General features: G+C 33.0%; 1 protein-coding gene, 1 long non-coding RNA gene and 2 pseudogenes across 4 annotated transcripts; 2 read left to right on the top strand and 2 right to left on the bottom strand.

The window, feature by feature from the left end:
- Positions 1 to 450: 450 nt before the first annotated feature.
- LOC111293888 (small RNA-binding protein 11, chloroplastic-like) lies at positions 451 to 1966 on the top strand. 2 transcript variants are annotated; one of them, XM_089743956.1, is made up of 5 exons: positions 501 to 704; positions 1081 to 1149; positions 1242 to 1348; positions 1429 to 1578; positions 1650 to 1966. In XM_089743956.1, exons 1-4 carry the CDS (start codon positions 596 to 598, stop codon positions 1534 to 1536), a joined length of 393 nt encoding a protein of 130 aa, XP_089600082.1. In that variant the 5' UTR covers positions 501 to 595; the 3' UTR covers positions 1537 to 1578; positions 1650 to 1966. The 2 variants fall into 2 exon arrangements, with proteins under 2 accessions (XP_022742668.2, XP_089600082.1); XM_022886933.2 differs by having other exon boundaries at positions 451 to 704; positions 1429 to 1966.
- A 1529-nt stretch (positions 1967 to 3495) lies between these two features.
- LOC111294898 (putative F-box protein At2g36090 pseudogene) lies at positions 3496 to 4832 on the bottom strand (annotated as a pseudogene).
- A 3534-nt stretch (positions 4833 to 8366) lies between these two features.
- On the top strand, positions 8367 to 18851 carry LOC111294896 (uncharacterized; annotated as a pseudogene). The gene is made up of 19 exons (XR_016327781.1): positions 8367 to 8565; positions 9377 to 9850; positions 10190 to 10280; positions 10849 to 11013; positions 11114 to 11507; positions 11815 to 11933; positions 12027 to 12099; positions 12190 to 12410; positions 12500 to 12541; positions 13864 to 13939; positions 14674 to 14865; positions 15368 to 15471; positions 15598 to 15685; positions 16271 to 16420; positions 16588 to 16713; positions 17527 to 17714; positions 18239 to 18293; positions 18375 to 18543; positions 18626 to 18851. The product of XR_016327781.1 is annotated as an uncharacterized LOC111294896 (transcript).
- Positions 18852 to 18854: 3 nt separating this feature from the next.
- LOC149515145 (uncharacterized) lies at positions 18855 to 20722 on the bottom strand. Its single transcript, XR_016327782.1, has 2 exons — positions 19434 to 20722; positions 18855 to 19364 (listed from the first exon to the last, which is right to left on the bottom strand). It is a non-coding gene; the product is annotated as an uncharacterized LOC149515145 (long non-coding RNA).
- Between the last annotated feature and the right edge of the window lie 254 nt (positions 20723 to 20976).

Genomic DNA, 20976 nt, shown 5'->3' with positions numbered 1-20976 from the left:
GCAACTGGTGAGGCTTGCTAATAAATTGATCTTAAAGTATGAATCTATCATTTTGTATGGGGCGATAATGTGGTTCATTTTGGAAATTGATTTACGTTATATTAGCGACTTGTTTATGTGATGTTTGTAATGTGGAATTCAGCAAAAATCAAATAAATAAGATAATAAAATAGTCTTCTATGAACGTTTTAGAAGTTGAAGGGAAACAAAATATGCGATCATTGACATTGTTTCTCATCCCTTTTCCAATTTTAAACCGTTTACCACAGTATATTAGAGCTGACGCATAGAAGTTATAAATTTAAAAGAATTTATGCACTTAATATTTTCTTTAGTCAGGATAAAGGGTTCATATTAAAATTTCCAAAGAAAATAAATAAAACTTGCAGTGATGCGTTGTTCACAAAGTTTTTTTTAGTCTAAAATGGTATATTATCAATGGACTTTAAGTTAGGCCCACGAAGACAGCGGCTTCATTTAGGATCAGCCCACCCAACACACAGTATTGTCAACTGTGGCACGACCGCATGACAAGGGATCCCGTTCGGGTTTTTTGGCTCTGGCCTCTCTCTCTTTCTGTGTCTTTGCAGTGGACATGGCGGCACTCAGGAGACTTATTACGGGAAACCCAAAACACTCTTCCCTTTTTCCTCCAACCCTTCTTATCTGTCGTAGAGGTATCGCCTCTAAGCTCTTCGTTGGAGGTATTCTCTTTCTCTCACTTTCATCCACTTTCATCTACTGATTTCTTTATTTTTTATTATCTATTATCTTAATATTTTCTGCTAGAGAATCCTCAGCTTATCCTGTAAATAGAAATACTTGATCAATAATGGGATATTTCTTTGAAAAATTTCCTCCTGCTCTAGATCATTTCAATTACAAATTCATAGTTATTTTAGGCTGAAATAACTTGAAACTAACAAACCCAAATGCTAAATCTGTGTATAATAACTGATTACATTGGTATTTTTATCAGTCAGTAATTACACTTATAACACTGTACAAAATATTTGCTTAAATCTCATTGTATTACCTCTTTACTCATTACATTCTTTGAAAATTTTCTTTTGTAAACAGGTCTATCCTTTTACACCTCGGAGAAAGGATTATTGGATGCATTTTCTCAGTATGGTCAAGTTATGGAAGGTCAGTAGGTGATTGAATCCTTTTATGTCATGATATTGAGCGATAGTCTGAATCTTTTATGAATTTATACTAACATTGTTTACTTCTGCCAGCCAAAATTGTAACGGATAGAGTTTCAGATAAATCAAAAGGTTTTGGATTTGTTACTTATGCATCTGTAGATGAAGCTGAAAAAGCAATAACTGATATGAATGGAAAGGTACAGCATTCTTTTCCTTTCCTTTATCTTTTATATTGGGATCTTAGTAGTTTCAGAAATAACAAAGTGATTATTGACAGGATTTGAATGGACGTGTTATTTTTGTGGACTATGCAAAACCCACAACTAAATTGGGTGGTGGAATGCCTATAGCCAGGGGACCTCCCGATCCAATAGCCAAAAGCTGATTGCGTTTAGAAAGATATACATACATTTCAAAGACACTGCCAGTGAGATACAAGCTTATATTACATACTAAACATATTATCTTAATAATTCCTTTGCAAAATGTGTTTATCAGTCATTTCAGATCCATCTAGCCATCCAGAGGACTGCTGAGCACTAGAAGCAAGAGCTGATAGAAGTTTGCATAAAAATCTCGCGGTTTAAGAATCCAGTAAGGAACATCGACTACTAAACTTCATAGGTTGTTTCAGCCCTGTAGTATTTATTATAGTTGCTCAGATAAGATGCACTTAAAGACTGTTGAAGTAGCAGACACTTAGAGCTCACTGCAAGAAGAAGAATGGTTAAGATGGTTTTATATCTTATTAATGTCGATTATGTTTCTCTTTATTCTGTAAACTGTTTTCCTTTTAACTAAGATTGGTTAATTTATCGCTAGTGTGTCAAGTTTATGCCAGTGATCCATATAACTTGGTGAAATCTTCATTCATTTGGAAGATTAGTTCAGATTTATGCATGGATAATCAAACTGGTGGGAGTGAAATAGGAAGACTTGGATGATATCTTGTTTTCTGTGGTGCTGGTAGTTGATATGCCATTACAATAGCCCTATGAGCAAAAGCTGTGTGTGACTCTCAGCCTTTCCATCACTTTCTTGGAAGCCAAACAAAAGATTTTTAGGTGATGAAGAAAGCAAGGGCAACACTCGCAACCATGTTTTTAAGGCATGAACAAAGCACATTATCAATTTTAATGTCTTGTCTAACCTGTGTTTTACTTATATAGCATAAAGGTTTTTTTCTTAAATGACTTGGTTTTCTCGTACATAGGCCACCTAAAACCATGAGCCTCAACACAGTTCTCTGTAGAGAGTATAATTGTACATAAAAAATCATTGGTATGGTTCTGATTTTCTACTACCCAAACCATAGCTCCAAACAAAGTGGATTTTTATTTTCTTCTTTCCTTCTTCAATCCAAACATGTACTTAGAGCAAGATCTTGCTTGAAGTTTTTGGGAAAAGAGTGATCATTGATCATGTGAAGATGTTTACCATGTTTGAATTGATGATGGCCTAACCTAAAGACAATAAGGACAACTACCTAATTGTTTTTGCTAGAAACAAATAGAAATGTGACAACTATTCAGTCTTTAATTCTAAATAAATAGAAGTTGTTATAGTAATATGCACCAAGGCAGCGACAATATTATATTTAACGTCCACCAGAGTGATTTGATTGACTGTTAGAAATTTTAATTTTAATGGGCAAAGTTTAATCATCGATAATTTCAAGTTGTCTTCACGCAATAACTATGTTTTAGCACATTCTTGGCAAATAAATTTTGAGTAAGGATTTTGTTAATTATTTTTTAATGTTACAATATTAAGTAATACTTTTTTTGAAAGGTGAGAAAAAGATAAAAAAATTTGATTGAAAATCGTAGTATTCGATTTAATTTTAATTTTTTTTTATTCTGTTTGGATCAAGTTTGAATATTAAATATTTATATTAAATTCAGATTAGATTTTAGATCTGAATGTAAAAAATATAAAAATTAAATCAAATTGAATTATATATTTTTTATAAAATAAAAATAATTATTTTATATATAAATTTATTTAAATATATTAAAAATCTTATATAAAAAATTAAAAATTAAAAACTTATGAATCGAATCAATAAAATTTGATTTGAATCAGATTAGTTTCAAAAGAAAATAGGGTTAGATTCAGATAAAATTTTAAAAATTTAAAATGATATGCATTATCCAAAAAAACTGAATTGAATTCAATTTAATTCAAATTATTATCACCTTTACTTTTTTTTTTCATGCATTAAAATTCATCATACTAATTGTGAAGTATAAATAATATAAAAATATTTTTTTAAATAATATTTTAACTAATCTTAAAAATCTCTGTAGAATGCCGGTTTATAACTAAATAAACAACATGTTAAATTTCTTAAATTAAAATAAGGATCGAAAAAGTCTTTGAATTATGTGAAAGACTGCTTGACAAACAGTGCATTTCAAAATTAACACAAACAAAAGTTTCTTATATCGAAATTAAATGAAACTATACTTTTTAGCTTATCATATATTTTTTTGTCTCTATAAGCTAGTTTTAATTGAATTAATTTTTTTGAATTTTTTTTATCTTTTTATCTTAACAAAAAAAATAATACTGAAGAAGCAAACGCCATAACCCCAAACGCAACGCAAAGCATATCCAAAATTCCTTCCCTCGTAATTTTCTTTTCTTTCCTTTCTCTTTTCCTCTCCAAAAACTCCAAAAATTCCTTCTTCCTTTCCTCTTCCTTTTTCTTCACTTTTCCTCTTTTACCCTCCAATCCTCTCTTCAAAATTACCAAGCTATCCCTACCCTTCAAGTACATCCCATCCATGTCCTCCACCTGCAAACTCACCTCCCTCACGTGCATTTCCCCTCTCGCCGAACCCCCGCACGTGACCACCACCCCGCACTGCACCAATTCCGTCGCCGCCCCACTCCTCCCGCCGGTCACTACCGACGCGAACTTCACCTGCACATCCCCGCTTAGCCAGTGCCATTGTATGGTCACCGGTCTCTGACTCGAGAGATTCATTGCCCGTTTTCCTATCGGGTCGATCACGATCCAGCTCAGCTCCATGCCTTCCTCCAGATCCCTACACGTGTCCTCCGTGTCAGGGTGTGGTATCCGGGTCGAAAACGCTTCTTTCGGACCCAATAAATCCACACGAAACGGTGAGCATTTGAACCATGCAGTTACTGTTTCTGTTTCGACGACTTTGCTGAAAATGAGCTCTTTTTTGTAATAAATATCCACAGCTGAGATTAATTCCGATGTGAGGTTAGGATTTTCTGACGAGTTTCCGAAGCTCACGGGTTCCATGGCTAATGGGAAGGCGTCGGAGAAAAAGGAGCTGGAACCGTTGGGGAAGTTAGAGATGACGTGGAAAACACGTGGAGATGTGGTAGAAGGCCATATAGAGTGACAAATGTTGGTCCAGAGGTTTTCGTGTGACGCGAGTGCACGGAGTTGCGTGGAGGAGCAGGAGGCGGATGCCAGAGTTGGGCCGTCAAGCCGGGTCAATATGTGGGTCTCTATGATATCTGGATGGATGGTAGAGATTGCTGCTGCGATGTCCTGATCTACGGTGTTCATGTCGGGGGAGCAAGCTGATGGTTCTCGTGGTGAAGTGGAGGAACGGGCCACAGTGTTACTATTTTTTTTTTTGTGTGTGTTTTGAAAGCAGCGGGTTTTTCTATGTGTTTGGAGTGGTGCAAATGGAAGCACCCTTATAGGAGTTAACTTAAGGAGTTAAGGCAGGCAATGCAAGAAATTGATAAATACCCTTTTCTTTTAAATTAATAACAAAAGTGCCAATACAAATGTTAACTGTTAACTGTTCTGTGACCGGTATTCTTTAAATGTTAAAAGGTACTTTTATGATCTGGGAACGCACGTCAAATTGCAATGGTTTAATGACTTAAAAAAAAAATAATTTAACTTTAGCTTTTTATTTAAATAATTTTGTATATTTATATTGCATGTAAATAAACTTTTTATATTTAGTTTGAATTTAAATTAATTTTTTATTTTTTATTTTCAATATAAATCAATTTTTATTTGAAATAAGAGTTTATTTTAATATAAAATTAACAAATAAATTTTATTTAAATATAATAAAAATATAAAAATTTATTTTAAAATATAAAATTGTTCAATTTTAAAAATATTTTAACCATTTTAATTTATTGTTTTTATCCTTTTTTACTTTTTTTGGAATTAATTAATCATTTAATGTCTATCTTTTGTTTTTGTACTACAAATAATATCTATTCACAGCTACTTTTATATATCAAAATATAGAAAATGTGATAACAAATAAAATTTTAAAGAAAATTTTTTCAAAATTGAAAATAAATTCCCAAAAAAAAATCAAACAAATATCTTTATAAATTTAAAAAAAAATCTAAAAAATAGATACAATGGAAAACTTATGCATGGATTTAAAAAGAACTTTTAAATTAACCAAAACCTTTTTATTTAAAAAGAAAGAGATTTAAGCCTAATTTTTTAAATAAAATGATACATAATTTATCTCTTAATCAAATATTTGTGCATTATAAACTATTTTAATTTACATGTAATTTATATAAAAAAAATTTCAATACATTTTAGTGTTGTATTAATCTCTCACTTTAGATTTTAGACTAACTAAGGCACGTTATCGGACTTAAGTTAATCTTGCAAATACCATACTATTTAGTATTTTGATATTTAGGTGTGATTCTTTCATTGATTTTATGTATTAAAATCATAATTTTTTAAATTATAATCATAATTAAATATTATATTTATATACTTAACTATTATATTATAATAAAGTTACGATTATCAAATAGTTTATTAACAAATTAAAATATAATTAAATAATCAATTTTACATAAAGTGTGACGTGAATAATCAACTGGGATTAATTATAAGGTTTAGTGCAACTCTAATAAAATCAAATAAGGTTTTAAAACCTGAAACTTAATGCATGTCAACATTAGATATTTATTAAAGATGCATAATAAATCTGTGTTACAAACTTTGCCGGCCTTTTATAAACTTCTTAATATTATTACCTGTGCTTGCCCCCACCCGGAGGGTACTTTTGGGTTTCGAGAACTGCTTTGGCGAAGCTCTAGATGGCCTTCAAAAGGCAGTCCAAAGCCAATGAATGTGAAATTACGTATTCTTTGTGATGGATATGCTTTTTCATTGTTTATTTATTTTTAAAATAAAATAAGTTTTAAAAGCTAAATCGTTTCCAATTGATGTAACACTAATACTATTATTAGTAGTATAAAAATATATATTTTAACAATGGTAGAACTAAAGTCACATCATTTTAGGTTTTGTTACATTTTTTCAACATTTTACAGCATCTAGTTTCATTAGGCAAATAAACTAAGGATACACCATTGGATTAAATAAAGAAAAATAAAGAAAAAATAATAGTCATAAACAAAGATAATTATAAATTAAGTAAAAAAACATTACATTATTAATATCCTATTTTTCACACATACACAAACAAAACAATTCAAATTCAATGGAACTCTAAAAGTCATCTACAATTGTTTCTCTATTCTTTTTTTTTTTTTCATCAATTTTTTTAGGTTTGTCCGCTTATTTATGTCTCATCCACTTGTCATTAATTTGCTTCCAACTTTCAATTACATATAGATAAGTGAAACTCCGATAAACTCAAATATTTAATGTAATGATAGGTGCATGTAATTGCTTAGTTTTTTTTTTTTTTTTTTTTAAACACTTGAGTTTGTTATTTTCTCTTGAATGTTTTAGGTGAGAATCTAATGGCATGTTGGTCTTAGGCACCATTTTATATGCCATATTATATGAATGACATGTAGTTATTTATAACACACATGATTTATCACATGACATTTCATATGTCATATCATCAGTCACATTATATGACAAACTTAGATTTTAATTATTAATGGAGTCATTGAAGTCATTAGTCACATAAGATAACGTGGTAAATTATTGTTAAAATTCAATCAAAATAATGAAAAAAAATAAAATTATGAGCTAAAATGTGACATTTTGCATCAATCAATAACTATATTGATCATCATGCTTATCAATAATATCTTCCTTATTGATTGTTATTATATGAATATAACTGAGATGTTATTATATTAACGTCTGTTGGTTCGAGTGATAAAAAGTTTAATTTTTTTTAAATATTTTGATTTTTGAATTTTATGAATAAAAAATAAGTTTGTACGAGATTCCTCTTTTATTGGATTTGACCTATTTGATTCTGAATTAATCGGAGCCTAAAATAATTATTAGATTATGAAGAATCCTAAAAAGTAAAAAAACTAAAATGTTATTATAAATATAAATTATTGATAGCGATCATGAATAGATTATTGGGAGAAGATGCAAGTGGTAGCTACAAAAGGAGTTTGTTACGTTTCCTTTTCATTTATAATAATTAAGTTTGTCGACAATGAGTGTAAAAAATATTTAATGATTTGAACGCAGATATTATTATTTAATAAAATATTTTAAAGTATTTGTTAGTAAAAATTTATTTTTAAATATTAAATGTTTTTGTATAATTTTTAGTAATCTTAAGTGATTTTTAGTTTCTTTAATGAATGACGGTATTTTTTTTTTGCATAAAATAACTAAATTAAATGGTTATACATTATTATTAAGAAATGTTTAGCTTTATCATTAATTTAACTAATTAAACTCAAAATTTTAAAATTATTAGTTTATCTTTAAATTCTTTGACTTTACAATATATTTGACTCAAAAATATATTGAACGTCTAAATTCTCTCAAACCCATAATTTTAAATAAAAAATTATAAAAAATTAAATTCGAATTTTCTTTCTTCCAAATGAAAAAAGGAATAAAAATGGGATAAGATTTGGATAAAAAAACTTTTATTTGATTTTGTAAATCGGAACAAAAATTTGTTCCTCACATCAAACTCTTATGAAGAAAAAAGCCCAAAAAGTAAAAATGGGCTTGATGGCCTATAAAAAAATGAAAAAGGCCCAAACCAAATAAAATGCTTAAAAAAGAGCTAGAGGGTTGCGGTAATATTTCAATCCTTACACGTGGCACCACATAAACATCCAAACCTCCGCCAAAATCAGACCTTTCTTTGGATTTTTCATTCAATTTTAAAAAAGAAAGGAGACGAAGACGATCCCTGTTTGGTGACTATTCGTTTCTCCACGTATGCGGATAGAATTAATATTAAAAAAAAGAACAGACCCTCCCTCTTCCCTCTATATGCCACGTCATTAGAATCTCATTTTCATTCTTTTCACTTCGAACAAACACTACGTTTCTTTATTTATTTTTTTCAACATTTTTCCCTGCATTTTTTCCCGCAATCCAAACGCCAAAAGTTTTCCCGTCGATTCTCCCTCACAGTTTGTACATGTCGATTAAATTACATTATCACAGTTTTGTATATTCAAGGTGCTTAAAATTGTTCCTTTTTTTTCTTAAAATTGTTCCTTTCATTCAAGTATTGTTTAATTTTGGTTTTGGCTGAGTAATTTAGGTTTTTATTGAAGAGAATCCGTATAAAATTAGTCATCGAAACTTTTTAAACTGTTTTTTATCCTGAAAATTTGATGCTAAAAAAAACTAAGGTGAAGAAGATTCGAACTATTTTATTTTTACACAAATTCTCATTATTTAATTGATTAATCGCTTCTTTATGTCTGATTTATGGCGAATTGTTTCGTTTCCTTTGCAAGCCAAACGGTTCGATAAGTTTTTTTTTTTTTTTCTTTTTCTTCTTCCAAAAGAAAGAAGACTAACCGGCCAAAGCTCATTGCAGTTTTTGAATGCAAATTTTCAACTTAATTGTGTTTTTTCAGTGTTCATGGATAAGTTTAATAATTAAGTGAATTATTTCTGAATTTTAGTGGTTCGCGTGAATTAAGGGGCTGTTTTATGAGATTTAAAGTTTATACCTTTTAAACTGACACTGTGGTTTTTAGGATTGCTACAAGTTGAAGTTCAAAAAATAAGTTGCCACTGATCGTATATTTGCTAATTCAATTGAATAAAGGAAAGAACCAGGAGCTACCTGGCTAGTGGTTTATAAATTTAACTAGAAAGTAGAAACCCTCTAGAAGGAGGATGAAAAGAAATAAACAAACGCCTGTTACAGTTCCAGGAGTTGACATACCTAGGAAATAAGTTATACGCCACACTTAGTATTCTTTTATCCATGCTGTGTGAAAACACACGTGTCTTGCTGGGTGTGGTGTTTTAGCAGGTTTTCAAATCCATGGCTTTCACGGAATTTGTTTGGAACCCATGTTTGTTGCAAAGGAATGGCCAACTTGGATTATCTGTTGACGAATTGGGGTAATTTGAGGAAGAAATGTCTTATAAGGCAGACTTCGTCAGATAATCCAGGCTGGTGGGTTATAGGAAACATTTTTTAGGCTTTCGTAAATCAAGAAGGATGGGTCTCTGTTTTCCTCCAGCATCAGCCGAAGATGGTGTCACTGTCAACGGGGGTCCACAAACCAGTGCAAGTACAGATGTAGATGAGATAAGGGTCAAACTGAATCAATCACTGCAGCGTGAAGATTATAGTAATGGACTCGTTCAATCTTTACATGATGCAGCTAGGGTTCTTGAGCTAGCAATCATAGAACAAGTTTCATTATCAAAATTGTCTTGGTTTCCAACCGCCTGGCTTGATGTAGAGAGGAATGCATGGGTGAAAACACTCTCTTATCAGGTTTGTCTTGGTTCATTCTTTGGGCTTTTATTAATATGTTTAATTTGATGCATGTTTTTGTACTACCAGCTCTCAAGATGTGGTTCTTGTAAAACTACTTTGTCATTCTTTTACAATGTTGTTTATTTATATTGATCAAACAATGTCCCTTCACCTGACTGAGAGATTTCATTAATTATTTTGAACATCTTTCTTTTTCTTTATTTATTTATATCTAAACTTATTTAATTTATCAGCACAGTTTTAAAACATTTTATTCTGGTATGCTAATACAAATAAAGTATCTATGTTCATCTCAAGTATCATTTAAGCTACCTAAATTTTCATGCATTTTCACAGGCTTCTGTGTATTCCCTACTGCAAGCTGCCAGCGAGATTTAATCCCGAGGTGATGTTAGAGATAGGGATATAATGTTTTTGTCCAAAGGAGGTAGTGCATTGCATATATTTTGTATTTCATGTAATATTATTAACTTTTCGCGAATCTTGTTCAAATATAGGCTATTTTGTTACCTGTTCAAGTTTGTATAAACACACTTTACGTGTATTTAAATATTTACCATCAATTTGTGTTAACACTTTTCAACTTATTATGCATTAAGAAAAACTGAAATATTTTCTCACTTTGAATATGGTTCATATTACAATTGGCATTACAAGTTACAAATTTGACAATGGAGTCTTAATGATTTTAAATATCTAAGTTGCTCTCCTCCAGTTGTTATATGGTAATTGGTTATTTCTGCAGAACAAAATGGCCAAAGGCAATCATGTTGTTGTGAAATGTGAAATGTGAAATGCATATGCTTGGTAGGTAAGGTGCATTGTATTATGCTTTAATCATGGAGGCGGACTATGTTATAGTTTTCACTTGAAATTTCATTCTATGAAGTTTTGCTGAAGGAGGATTGCAGGCTTTCTCTCTCTGCTAACCTCTTTATTTTACTTCCCTTTTCGTATAGAATTTTCAACAGCTTCTAACAAGCACATTGGTGCAGTTTGTTGCGTCAGTCTGCTCCCTTGGAGAGCTTAATCAGGGAGAAACTATCAGCCAAGCAACCTGAAGCATATGACTGGTTTTGGACTGAGCAAGTTCCAGCTGTGGTGATCTCTTTTGTAAATTATTTTGAGTGAGACCTTCGATTCTCTGCTGCCACAAATGTGTACGGAATCACCTCCTTGCTGCTTCATGTGAGGCTCTCATGAAGCTCTTGATAGTTGTGAAGCTTATAGTCACATACTGACTCTTTTAATTGTTCCCAGGCGTGGGAAAGGCAAGTCATTGGGTGCAGGAAGTGCAAGTGACAAAGCTCTTCTCATGCTTGCACTGACTTGTCTTGCTGCCATCACAAGACTTGGTCCTGCTAAAATTTCCTGCTCCCATTTCTTTTCCATGATTCCTGACATAACTGGTAGACTTATGGACATGCTGGTTGATTTCGTTCCCATATACCAAGCTTGTCATTCTATAAAGGACATTGGTCTACACAGAGAATTTCTTGTCCATTTTGGTCCCCGAGCTGCAGCTTGCAGATTGGAAAATGATCAAGATTCTGAGGAGGTTATTTTCTGGGTCGATCTTGTGCAGAAGCAGCTGCAGCGAGCTATAGATAGAGAGAAAATATGGTCAAGGCTAACAACATCTGAAAGCATTGAGGTTTGCAGTGAGAGTTTATGATTTGTCTACATTTTGAGACTTCCTGCTGTCTTCCATCCTCTGAAAATAGCATCCTGGCGAGAGTTTCTAAAATAATCTATAAATTCATATCTCTCTAGGTTGAATCTGTTATTACAAGATGTTTAAGGCTTTCCCCACATCCTTTTAGAATATGATGGATAAAATGTGAAAACGTGATGATTGAAGGAGGAAGCAAAATAGTTTGTGCTGACTGCGACATGTTCAATACATACTCAGTTTTTCTTTTGGTAGAGTTGTTCTTGAAAGTTATACTAATTTCTTGCAGGTCTTGGAAAGGGATTTGACCATTTTTGGGTTCTTCATTGTCTTAGGCAGAAATACACAGGTTTTTTTATCTGCAAATGGATTTGACGTTATAGATGATCCTATTGAAAGCTTCATTAGGTATCTTAGAATACACTAACTTTTCCCCCTATTATGATCAGATTGGTTTCAATGGTTAAGTTGCAAATTTTATTCAATGTCCTTTTGTCGCAGGTACCTTATAGGTGGCAGCGTGTTGTACTATCCTCAACTTTTATCAATAAGTTCTTATCAACTACACGTAGAGGTCAGCATGGCTGGTTTTTTGGTAATTACCTTTTGACAAATATGTTTCATGATGGACTATGATATATCATCCTACTTTTAAATTCGTTAGGTTGTGTGTGAAGAGCTAAATTGGCTTCCTTTTTATCCCGGCATTGTTAGCACATCAAAACAGTCTCATGGACTTAAAAGTATACGAGAAGTTCCTCCTAATATTAAAGCTATTCCTGAAGTGTTGGATGTTTGTTCTCATTGGATGCAGAGCTTTATTAAATATAGTAGATGGCTGGAAAATCCTTCTAATGTTAAGGCTGCAAGGTTCCTGTCTAGAGGGTAAAGGAGTTTATGGTTCATTAATTGAAAACCAATTTATATCTGATCTCTGTTGAGTAATTTGAACAAAGTGTTGCTATATTGTTTAGGCACAATAAGTTGGTGTGCATGGATGAACTCAGGATAGCATCGTAAGTCGTGGATGAACTCAGGTTAACCTAACTTAGTCTTTCTTCCTTCCTTCCCTCTCTCTCTCTCTCTCTTTAGCAGCCCCTTCTTCTCTCTCACTCACAACCCACTCACTAACCCACGAGAATGCACTCTCATACTCAAGTACATGCATATTGCTATGAGTTTTCAAACATATTTTAAAAATGTCTATCAGTCTATTGAAAAAAAGGATACATGTGAATCAAATACATCAAGGTACCTAAACTAAGCTTCCAAGAAAGACATGAAAAATCTGAAATCTTGATATGCATGTTAGAAAATTTCTACCATTATATATGTATATGTTCATTTACTGCAAAACTGCAACTACATTACACTTATGACTTGCAAGACAAAAAATAAAGTGAGTAAAATAGTTAGATATAAAAAATTAGGAACAACTGATAGGAAAGAAGGCCAAAGCTTGCTGTGTTTGAAAAAGGAGGAAAGGACTCTGAGCTACACTTCAGAAATAAGATCCAGAAAACTCAAGAAAGAGCTATCTGTTGATAAAACTCCAAAATGTTTGCAAAGGATTTTAGAGTGGAAATATTTTCCAAGACATTTTTGAGTTTCAGCATGGAAAACTCTCATCCTTGTGTTTTCTTGGTCCTTTCTTTAGATTTGCTGAATCTATAAAATTAGTTCTAGTTTTGGGGCAATCCAAGGGCATTGTGTAGTTTGGTATGGTCTTACATGGACTTGATCTAGTAAGATGTTTGTTTGATGTTGCTGATGGACGTATGGTTGCTGCATTAAGATGTTCAATCATCCTTATTTCTAATACTTAACAGTAAGAGCAAAACAAAAAAATTACTACAAACTTAATGATTATTGGCATTGTGATTCAATAAGAGGACAAGCTGCCGCTGTATTATTTGTCATGTGTCTGCATTGCCGCTTTCTATTGTTAATAGGTGTGATATTTCTTTATCTTTCATGTATTCTTAAATTCATAAGATCTTGTATGTATTTTCTTCTTCACTTTCTTTCTGCATCAAAGAGTGTCCGATGAGTCTGATCTGATTGATGCTAGGCCAGCCCAGTAATTGTGTTTTATTTGATTATTACTGCTGGCATGTACTTTACATTTTGTTTGTACCTTTTTACAACGATCATTTGCTTTTTATTTATTTTTGTGTTATGCAAAAGAGATGTGGTTATCACCTGAGCTGCTGCATATCATGTTTATTACCTTCATCTCATTCTCATGTCATACTAGTGTTGCATTAATTGACAATGGTACTTTATACATAATGATTGCTAATTGCTGATTATACTTGCTGGAAAAAATGTGATGCAGAAGGGAAATGGTGGAGACTAGTTCTGTTGGTAGGACTGGATTAATAACTGAGAAAGAGTCAGATTCATTTGATAAGGTTCCCCCTTTTCCCTTTGAAATTAAATTTGTTTCAAAGCAAATTATATGTAGCTTGGAACTAGCTAATGTGCCTATGCTGCTGGTAATAGTAAATGTTTAAGTCACGGTGGGGCCTATTTTTCTTTTCATATGCTTAGTCAGATCTGTTGTTAATGCTTCTGCCTTTTTCTTATGAAACCTAGGATGTCAAAGCTTTTGCTTGCTAAACGCATGGATGATGTTTACCGTCCTATCCTTTTTCTTGGTTCTGGCTTCTGTGTGCACTAGATTTTATGTTGTTCAACTGCATTGGTGTAACTGCATTTGGTTTGATTTAGGGTTTTCTTTAAACACCAAAGCATCACTGAGAACAAAGAAAGAGAGAAAATACTTCAGAACACACACACACACACTCTGGGAAATTGCAATCTTATAGACTAGTAGTTGTTACAAAGTTCACTTACCATTTGAGAAATCAACTGTACTGCAGCATAATGTTTAATGTTGATCTTCAGATAACTCATAACTACGTAACCATGGGGGTGATTATACTTTCTTTCTAGAGTTATACTGGATGGAAATTAGCATAAGTTCAACATAAATAACATAGATGCTTTCCTCTTGCTGCCTTTTTCTGTTATGACGTATATGAATGGAACTCTTGCTCCCATGGTTCCTCCAGTCTGTTTGTGCCTTTATTTTTAAACTTGTTGACCGGTTGTAATTAGGCAGTGACATCATGTTTTGTTTCAGGCATTAGAGAGTGTTGAAGAAACTCTGGAAAGACTGGAAAACTTGCTTCAAGAGTTGCATGTTTCAAGTTATTACTCCAGGAAAGAGCAATTACAAGCAGCTTATTCTAACCTTGAGAAAATAAGGAAGCTAAAAAAGGAGGCTGAATTTTTGGAGGCATCTTTCAGAGCAAAAGAAGCTTTCTTTCAACAGGTTTCTTCCTATCCCTCCTCCCTCTTTTTCTGTTATTCTAAATTTGTTGAATACCATAAATTCTAGTAATGCCTTAAATATAAAATTTATGCCATGATGGCAATATGGCTAGGGCTTTTCAGTTCCTCAAATAGAAGATAAATGCTTGCCTTTTGCCTCAATATAAAAATGCACTTGGGAGCATAGCCAAGAATATTGACATCAAAGAAATTTTTGTGCTAGGTGTGTTTGCAAATTAGCATAATTAATTTCATGGCATTAGTTGCGGGGCAGCACTACATTAACCATAGACTACCGGACTGCATTTCCTTTTTTTGGTAAATTGCAGGGCTGGCTTTGCCATAATCTAAATAGTTGAGTTCAATAGAAATTAAGGTCAAATTGGGTGTTTTCCTTTTTTTTACGTGGCACTCCATGCCTTAATCTTGTATTTAGCACACACACTATACAATATATTTGTAAGTTTAGTTGGAATTCATGCAAAGTCATTATTCTCATTCAGGAAGATGGTGATGATAGTTCTCAATCCTCTGTTAGTGAGCAGCAACAGTATCCAAAGACAGAAACCCGAAAGAGTGCTACTGTAACAAATGACAGAAGCAACAGGTAGCAACTTCAGCATTAGACTGTACCTTTTGCCTGGTTTCTTGGAACTTATTTTTAATGCTAATTCAATCATTTCAGTGTTCTGCTATTCATGCCTCTTTATTTTGTTTGTCTTTTTCCTCTTAGAGTTGTCAATAAATCTCGTGGGATATGGAGCTTCTTACACCCTTCGGCCAGGAAGTCCGACACTGGGTCATCGGCTATAGAGAAATTGGTATGACCCGTCTCCACAAGTAGCATTTGACACTTGTTGTCCTGTTGGTCTTGCATTTATTTAATATCCTTTTAGTATCAGACTTGCATTTATTTAATATCCTGCTGGTCTATATCACTACCAGTGAGCTGACCTTAAGCTTGAATTTCAATGCACTTGAGAACTGGACCTTTAATTCTGAAAATTATATCTTTGAACTTTCTGAATGGTTGCTAAGTCACGCCTGGTTTCAACATCTGTTTCGTTAATCAAATTATTATAAAGCTGTGACATGTTCATCAAACTTAAGTTGTTTGTATATTTGGATGGAAGGTTGGACATGAGCACTGATTGAAGGCTTGAGGATCTCTAGATTAGGTGTGTTTTTTTAGTGAAGGACTTGTGAAGAAATTTGTCATCCAATAATTATGTTTAGAAACAGCTCTTTCTTGGATGCACGGTCAAATGTACACTGTGATATAAAATTCTTAGCTCTTGAGTATAATTGTGATAACACAGATTCCAGAAGCTAAAGCATTTATCATGCTGTTGGGAATCTGTATACTTTATTTAAATGACAGCTATTTGCAATTTTGTTGCATGCAGGGAAGTGAATTTGTTGAGCAGAATACTTCAAATATTGATATTGCTGATTCAGAACCAAATGAAATCTGCTGCTTTGAACAATTAAGGAATGAACTAATCGAGCTTGAGAGACATGTTACAAGAAGTGATGATCAGTCAGCATACGATGAGGTACAATCAATCTGTTAACGGTTATAACTGTGTAATTTCACTACAAAAGATTTCATCATTGTAAGAACAAGAAACATGTTGATGCATGATATGATAACCAATGACCTTCAGAATGGCTTTTCTTCATGCATGTTTTAATTTGCTTTACCTTTTTCAAATTTGTTCAGGATGTTAAGGTTACAGATGATCGTCCTAGCTCTATTAATGATTCTGGACATGCTCAGTTGGTTGAGGTTCAGAAGAAAGAAAGTATTATTGAAAAATCATTGGACAAGAGAAAAGAAACAAGCACGGTACGAGTATCTTGAGGATTTTGTTAAATCAAATATTTATGTTTGTATAATTAGCATTCTGTAATTACTCTAGCTTTGATTTACATGTGTTCTTCTAACTTTTAGGTGAAACTAATTCCTTAATATTTTCAATCACTACTTTTTTCTCATGTCAGAATTTAGTTTGACTAATTGAAACCAGTCTTTCTTAGACCTTTTATAACATTTCTAAATGACCCATTATAGGGCTTATTAGATTGGGTTAAGGCCAGAGGAACTTTCTGCATTTTAAAAGTCTAACATGTAGTTTATTTTCTATCTAATGATAACTCAAACTGTATATTGTCTCCTAATCGTATCAAACATGCTTAAGCTCTTATTTTATAAAAAAATTGGTTATATTATCTGTTCTAGATCTGGTTTCATTTCTTGATTTTGCATGCTAAAATAGTCGCTTTATATAATAGAAGTGAAGGTGCTTAATTCTCTGTATCCCTTCTTTGTACCATATTTTTGTACCATATCATGCTATGGGCATATGAAACATGTTGAAATAGGGTACGCACATACCTTCTCTACATACAAAATAACTTTTTGGATTGCTAATATAGTGTTTTTCCCTTGATGAAATCTTAGAAGAATTATGAGCCTAGATTTTTCCAATCCCTTGATAAGGTCATTGTGGTTAATGATTTGTATTGATTGTTTCAAACTCTTCATCAATATTTTATGGTCTGACTAACTTTGTGGTGTATAGAATCACTGTTTCAAGATGAGAAGTCATCTATCATTTTCTTATGAATGCTGTCGACTGAGTTATTTACCAATGAGCAGGATGTCTTGCAAGGAACTCAGCTTCTAGCCATTGATGTTGCTGCTGCAATGGAGTTGCTTAGAAGGGCCATGATAGGGGATGAATTAGCAGAGAGAGAAAAAAAAGCCCTCCGGAGAACTCTAACTGACTTAGCATCAGTTGTTCCAATTGGCGTTTTGATGCTTCTTCCTGGAAGTCAAAATATATCGTTCCGTCAACAGTGTGTCTTCCAATGCATTGCTGATCAATCACTTTTTGTCTTTCTAATCCACATAACGTATCCATCATGGAACCTCCACTTATATTATCATATTGGGACAATAAAAGCGCAAAACTTTTGCTATTAAGTTGACCGCATGAGTTGGGGGCTGAAAATTGAGTTCAGAGAAAATACTCTTGGTGTAATTGTATCTGGAAGTCTTTGTTCACGTAACTTATCTTTAACACTTACAAGTTTCTCTAAAGTAAGTTTTTACCTTTTTCTTTTCTAACTGTCCAAAATAATGAAGCATAGCATAAACATCTAGCATGTAGGGTATATCAGGTAAGTACTGTTGAATGAGCCCTAAATTAAAAGAGAACTAAAAAGGAATTGTCTCAATCACCTGTACATGACTAGAGAAAAATAACAGCTTGTTTGCTAAATTTGCAGTCATCTTTGATTTAAAATTCAATTTATTATCGATCTATTCTGTCTTAATCTGATGGATAAAGTTATGCCCTGCAGGTTAGTGCCGTTGGGCATGCAGCCATTTTGGCTGCCATTCAAAGATATGTGCCAGCTCTGGTGTGTAATCCTACTTGCTTATGTCTAGCCTCAAGTGTTGAACCTCTATTTCTCAATGGCTAACAATTTGTATCATGGCAGATACCATCCACATATGGACCTGAAAGGTTAGATCTCTGAGGCAGCTTGAGAAAGTGAAGGAAATGGAAACCAGCGAAGTGGACTCTGAAGAAAATGTGCAGGAAGAAACCTGAATTGCGTTGGAGATCTTGTGCAGCCTTTAAAATGGAAACAGTTCTCCTCATATAGGGTAACAGAGGGTTCCCATTTTTTGTTTCTTCTTTTGCCTTTTCCGAGTTTGGTGATCACTTGGTTCTAAATTCCATTAACAGAAGGTGAGCAGAGAGAAGTTCATTCTATGTGTCTGGTGTCCCAGGTAGGCCCCAGCGGCTGCAGTCTTTTGGAACATTAGCAGGAGTACCCGGCGGCTCACGGTGCCTTGACGGGTTATCAGCTTTCCTGAACTCTGTCAGATATGTACTGTTTAACCGACCTGACCTTCCAGTTGCCATCTGTCATTTGTTTGATTATTCCATGGCTCAGCTTAAGCTTTTTGTAGTGTTTTTCTTTTTTTTTTTTTCTGGTTCCATTCCTGCATCACAGAGGCCCCCGTCATTCCATGTGCCATTCCTACAATTTTCGCACATAAAACCCTCACCAATCATTGCTCCATCCAAAGCCGTTGTTTTCCAAGGAATAGATTGAATATAATCATTGGTAGAAGGGAAAGTAAATTCCCTCTGCATATCATCATTGTTTATAATTGAAAAGCATCAAATTAGAGCCCAACATTCCAATAAAAAATAAAAATAAAACCCAAGAAATAATAAAAAAAGGATATAATTACATCTTGATTTTAACTGAAATTGGATTTTCTAGAACTATGATACTATCTGCTTAGCATTTGTAAATGTAATCAAAAGTGTATACATGTATGGTACGCCTTATTCAAAGAAAAACCCATTTGCTTTTCTCAGACTTTTGCCATCTAGAAGGCCATTAGCTCTTCCATCCACGCTGTTGCTCCCATGAACGCCTTTATAGTTTTCTTCCCAAAAGACAGCTGCGAAGCTGCACTAAAACCCATATTATCATTAAAAAACTTTTTAAAAAAATGACATAAATCAAAAGCCCTCTGACCTCCGTACTGTCGAACCTAGTAAACGTCAGCTTCCCTTAAAATTTGGACAGCGAAAGAATAAATACAAGTTACTGATTTTCTTAATCAAATTGGGTCTCTTCTATATGAAGCTAAAATGAAGCTGAAAGTAGTGTGCAGGACAGTTTATGATTACATCCGATACGATCTCAAAGAAATAGCTTTCCCTTCTTCATTGCCTGATCCTCCTCACATCAAAAAGCGCCGTAAATTGACTTGGCACGAGCCTTTTTTGGTAAGCTTTTTCCATTTTTCTGCTTTTGGAGTTTATATTAGTGATTGGTTTCTGGGGTTTAACGATGAATGTAGTTGGGTTTTTGGGTTTTTTCCCCTTCCTTCGTTTCCTCTTTTCATATAATTGGAGACGGTTTATTTAGTGGAGAAACTTTTTTATTATTGGATTTTGCTTTAGATGTTACTGCTCAGTTAAAAGAACATGGTTCTATCATTTCTCCATTATAGTAAAAATAGTGAATTTGGTTTGCAAATTAGCCTCTTTTTCTTTGTTGCTATTGCTATTTGCTTTTTGTTTCCAAAAAAAAAACAAAGAAAATAAAAAGGATTTTTGTTGTAAAGGTAAATACTAGTGGTACAATATTTTTTAATATTAAAAAACTTGGTTTTTTTTTTTAATGAAAAACAATATGCATGGTTTTTGTTTTTACATCAATATGTTTGGAAGTGCTTTACATTTGAACTATTTGCTAATTTTTACTCAGTCCCCTCTTTTTTAGAAACTTTTTTGCTTTTGTTCCTTTTAACAAATTTTAAAGAAGCAAATAGCAAAAGCTAAGTAGTAAAAAAACCTGATGATGGTACAGGTGACCTCAATTTGTTGTAGTAAACTCAAAAATGTGATAGCTGGTGTTCAGGGTGTAAATTGGATCATGGAGATATTGAATCGATAAAATAGCTTTTAAGTGTCAGTCTGCTTGCTTGTGTTGAGTTTAATGAGTAATTTACATACTTGAATGTCAAATACTGCTCTTGAACTTATTGATTGAGGCCTCTAGGCTTTATGCTGCAAGCTGGGCAAAGGATATTGGTCCTGATCTTAGCCCAAATGATTATAAGAAGGATGGAAGGATTGAAGGTAAACCCAATGAAGATAAGAGTAGGACTAAAGAGACAACCTCCAACAACTTTACTTGGTTTCATATCATGAAATGTATCTGATTTATAAATTGTCTGTAATGAATCAAGAAGTATTTAATAAAGACTTGTGTAATATGTAACATACCCATTATATGCTATAAATCATTAATTCTTTAAAATGTTTAAATTTCTGGTTGCAGTTTTTAGTTATGAATAGACCATTGTTTCTTCTGATTCATCAACTTATGCTTGTGATATCTTATGGAGGTCAAGGAACATTGTGCCAAAATACTTAAGCTCCGAAGAAATGTGTATATTGAATGTACAAGTCCTTTCTTTTAACGATTGGTGCTACTAAGGGACAGTAGTTAGCATTAGTTTAAGAAGTACCATAAATTCGGGTTAAACCATAGTTGTGGTAATTAGTTG

This window comes from Durio zibethinus, chromosome 14, assembly GCF_047325235.1.
Source record: "Durio zibethinus cultivar Kanyao isolate XHJ-2024 chromosome 14, ASM4732523v1, whole genome shotgun sequence".
Classification (NCBI taxonomy): domain Eukaryota; kingdom Viridiplantae; phylum Streptophyta; class Magnoliopsida; order Malvales; family Malvaceae; genus Durio; species Durio zibethinus.
This window is presented reverse-complemented; position numbering and strand designations above follow the sequence as displayed.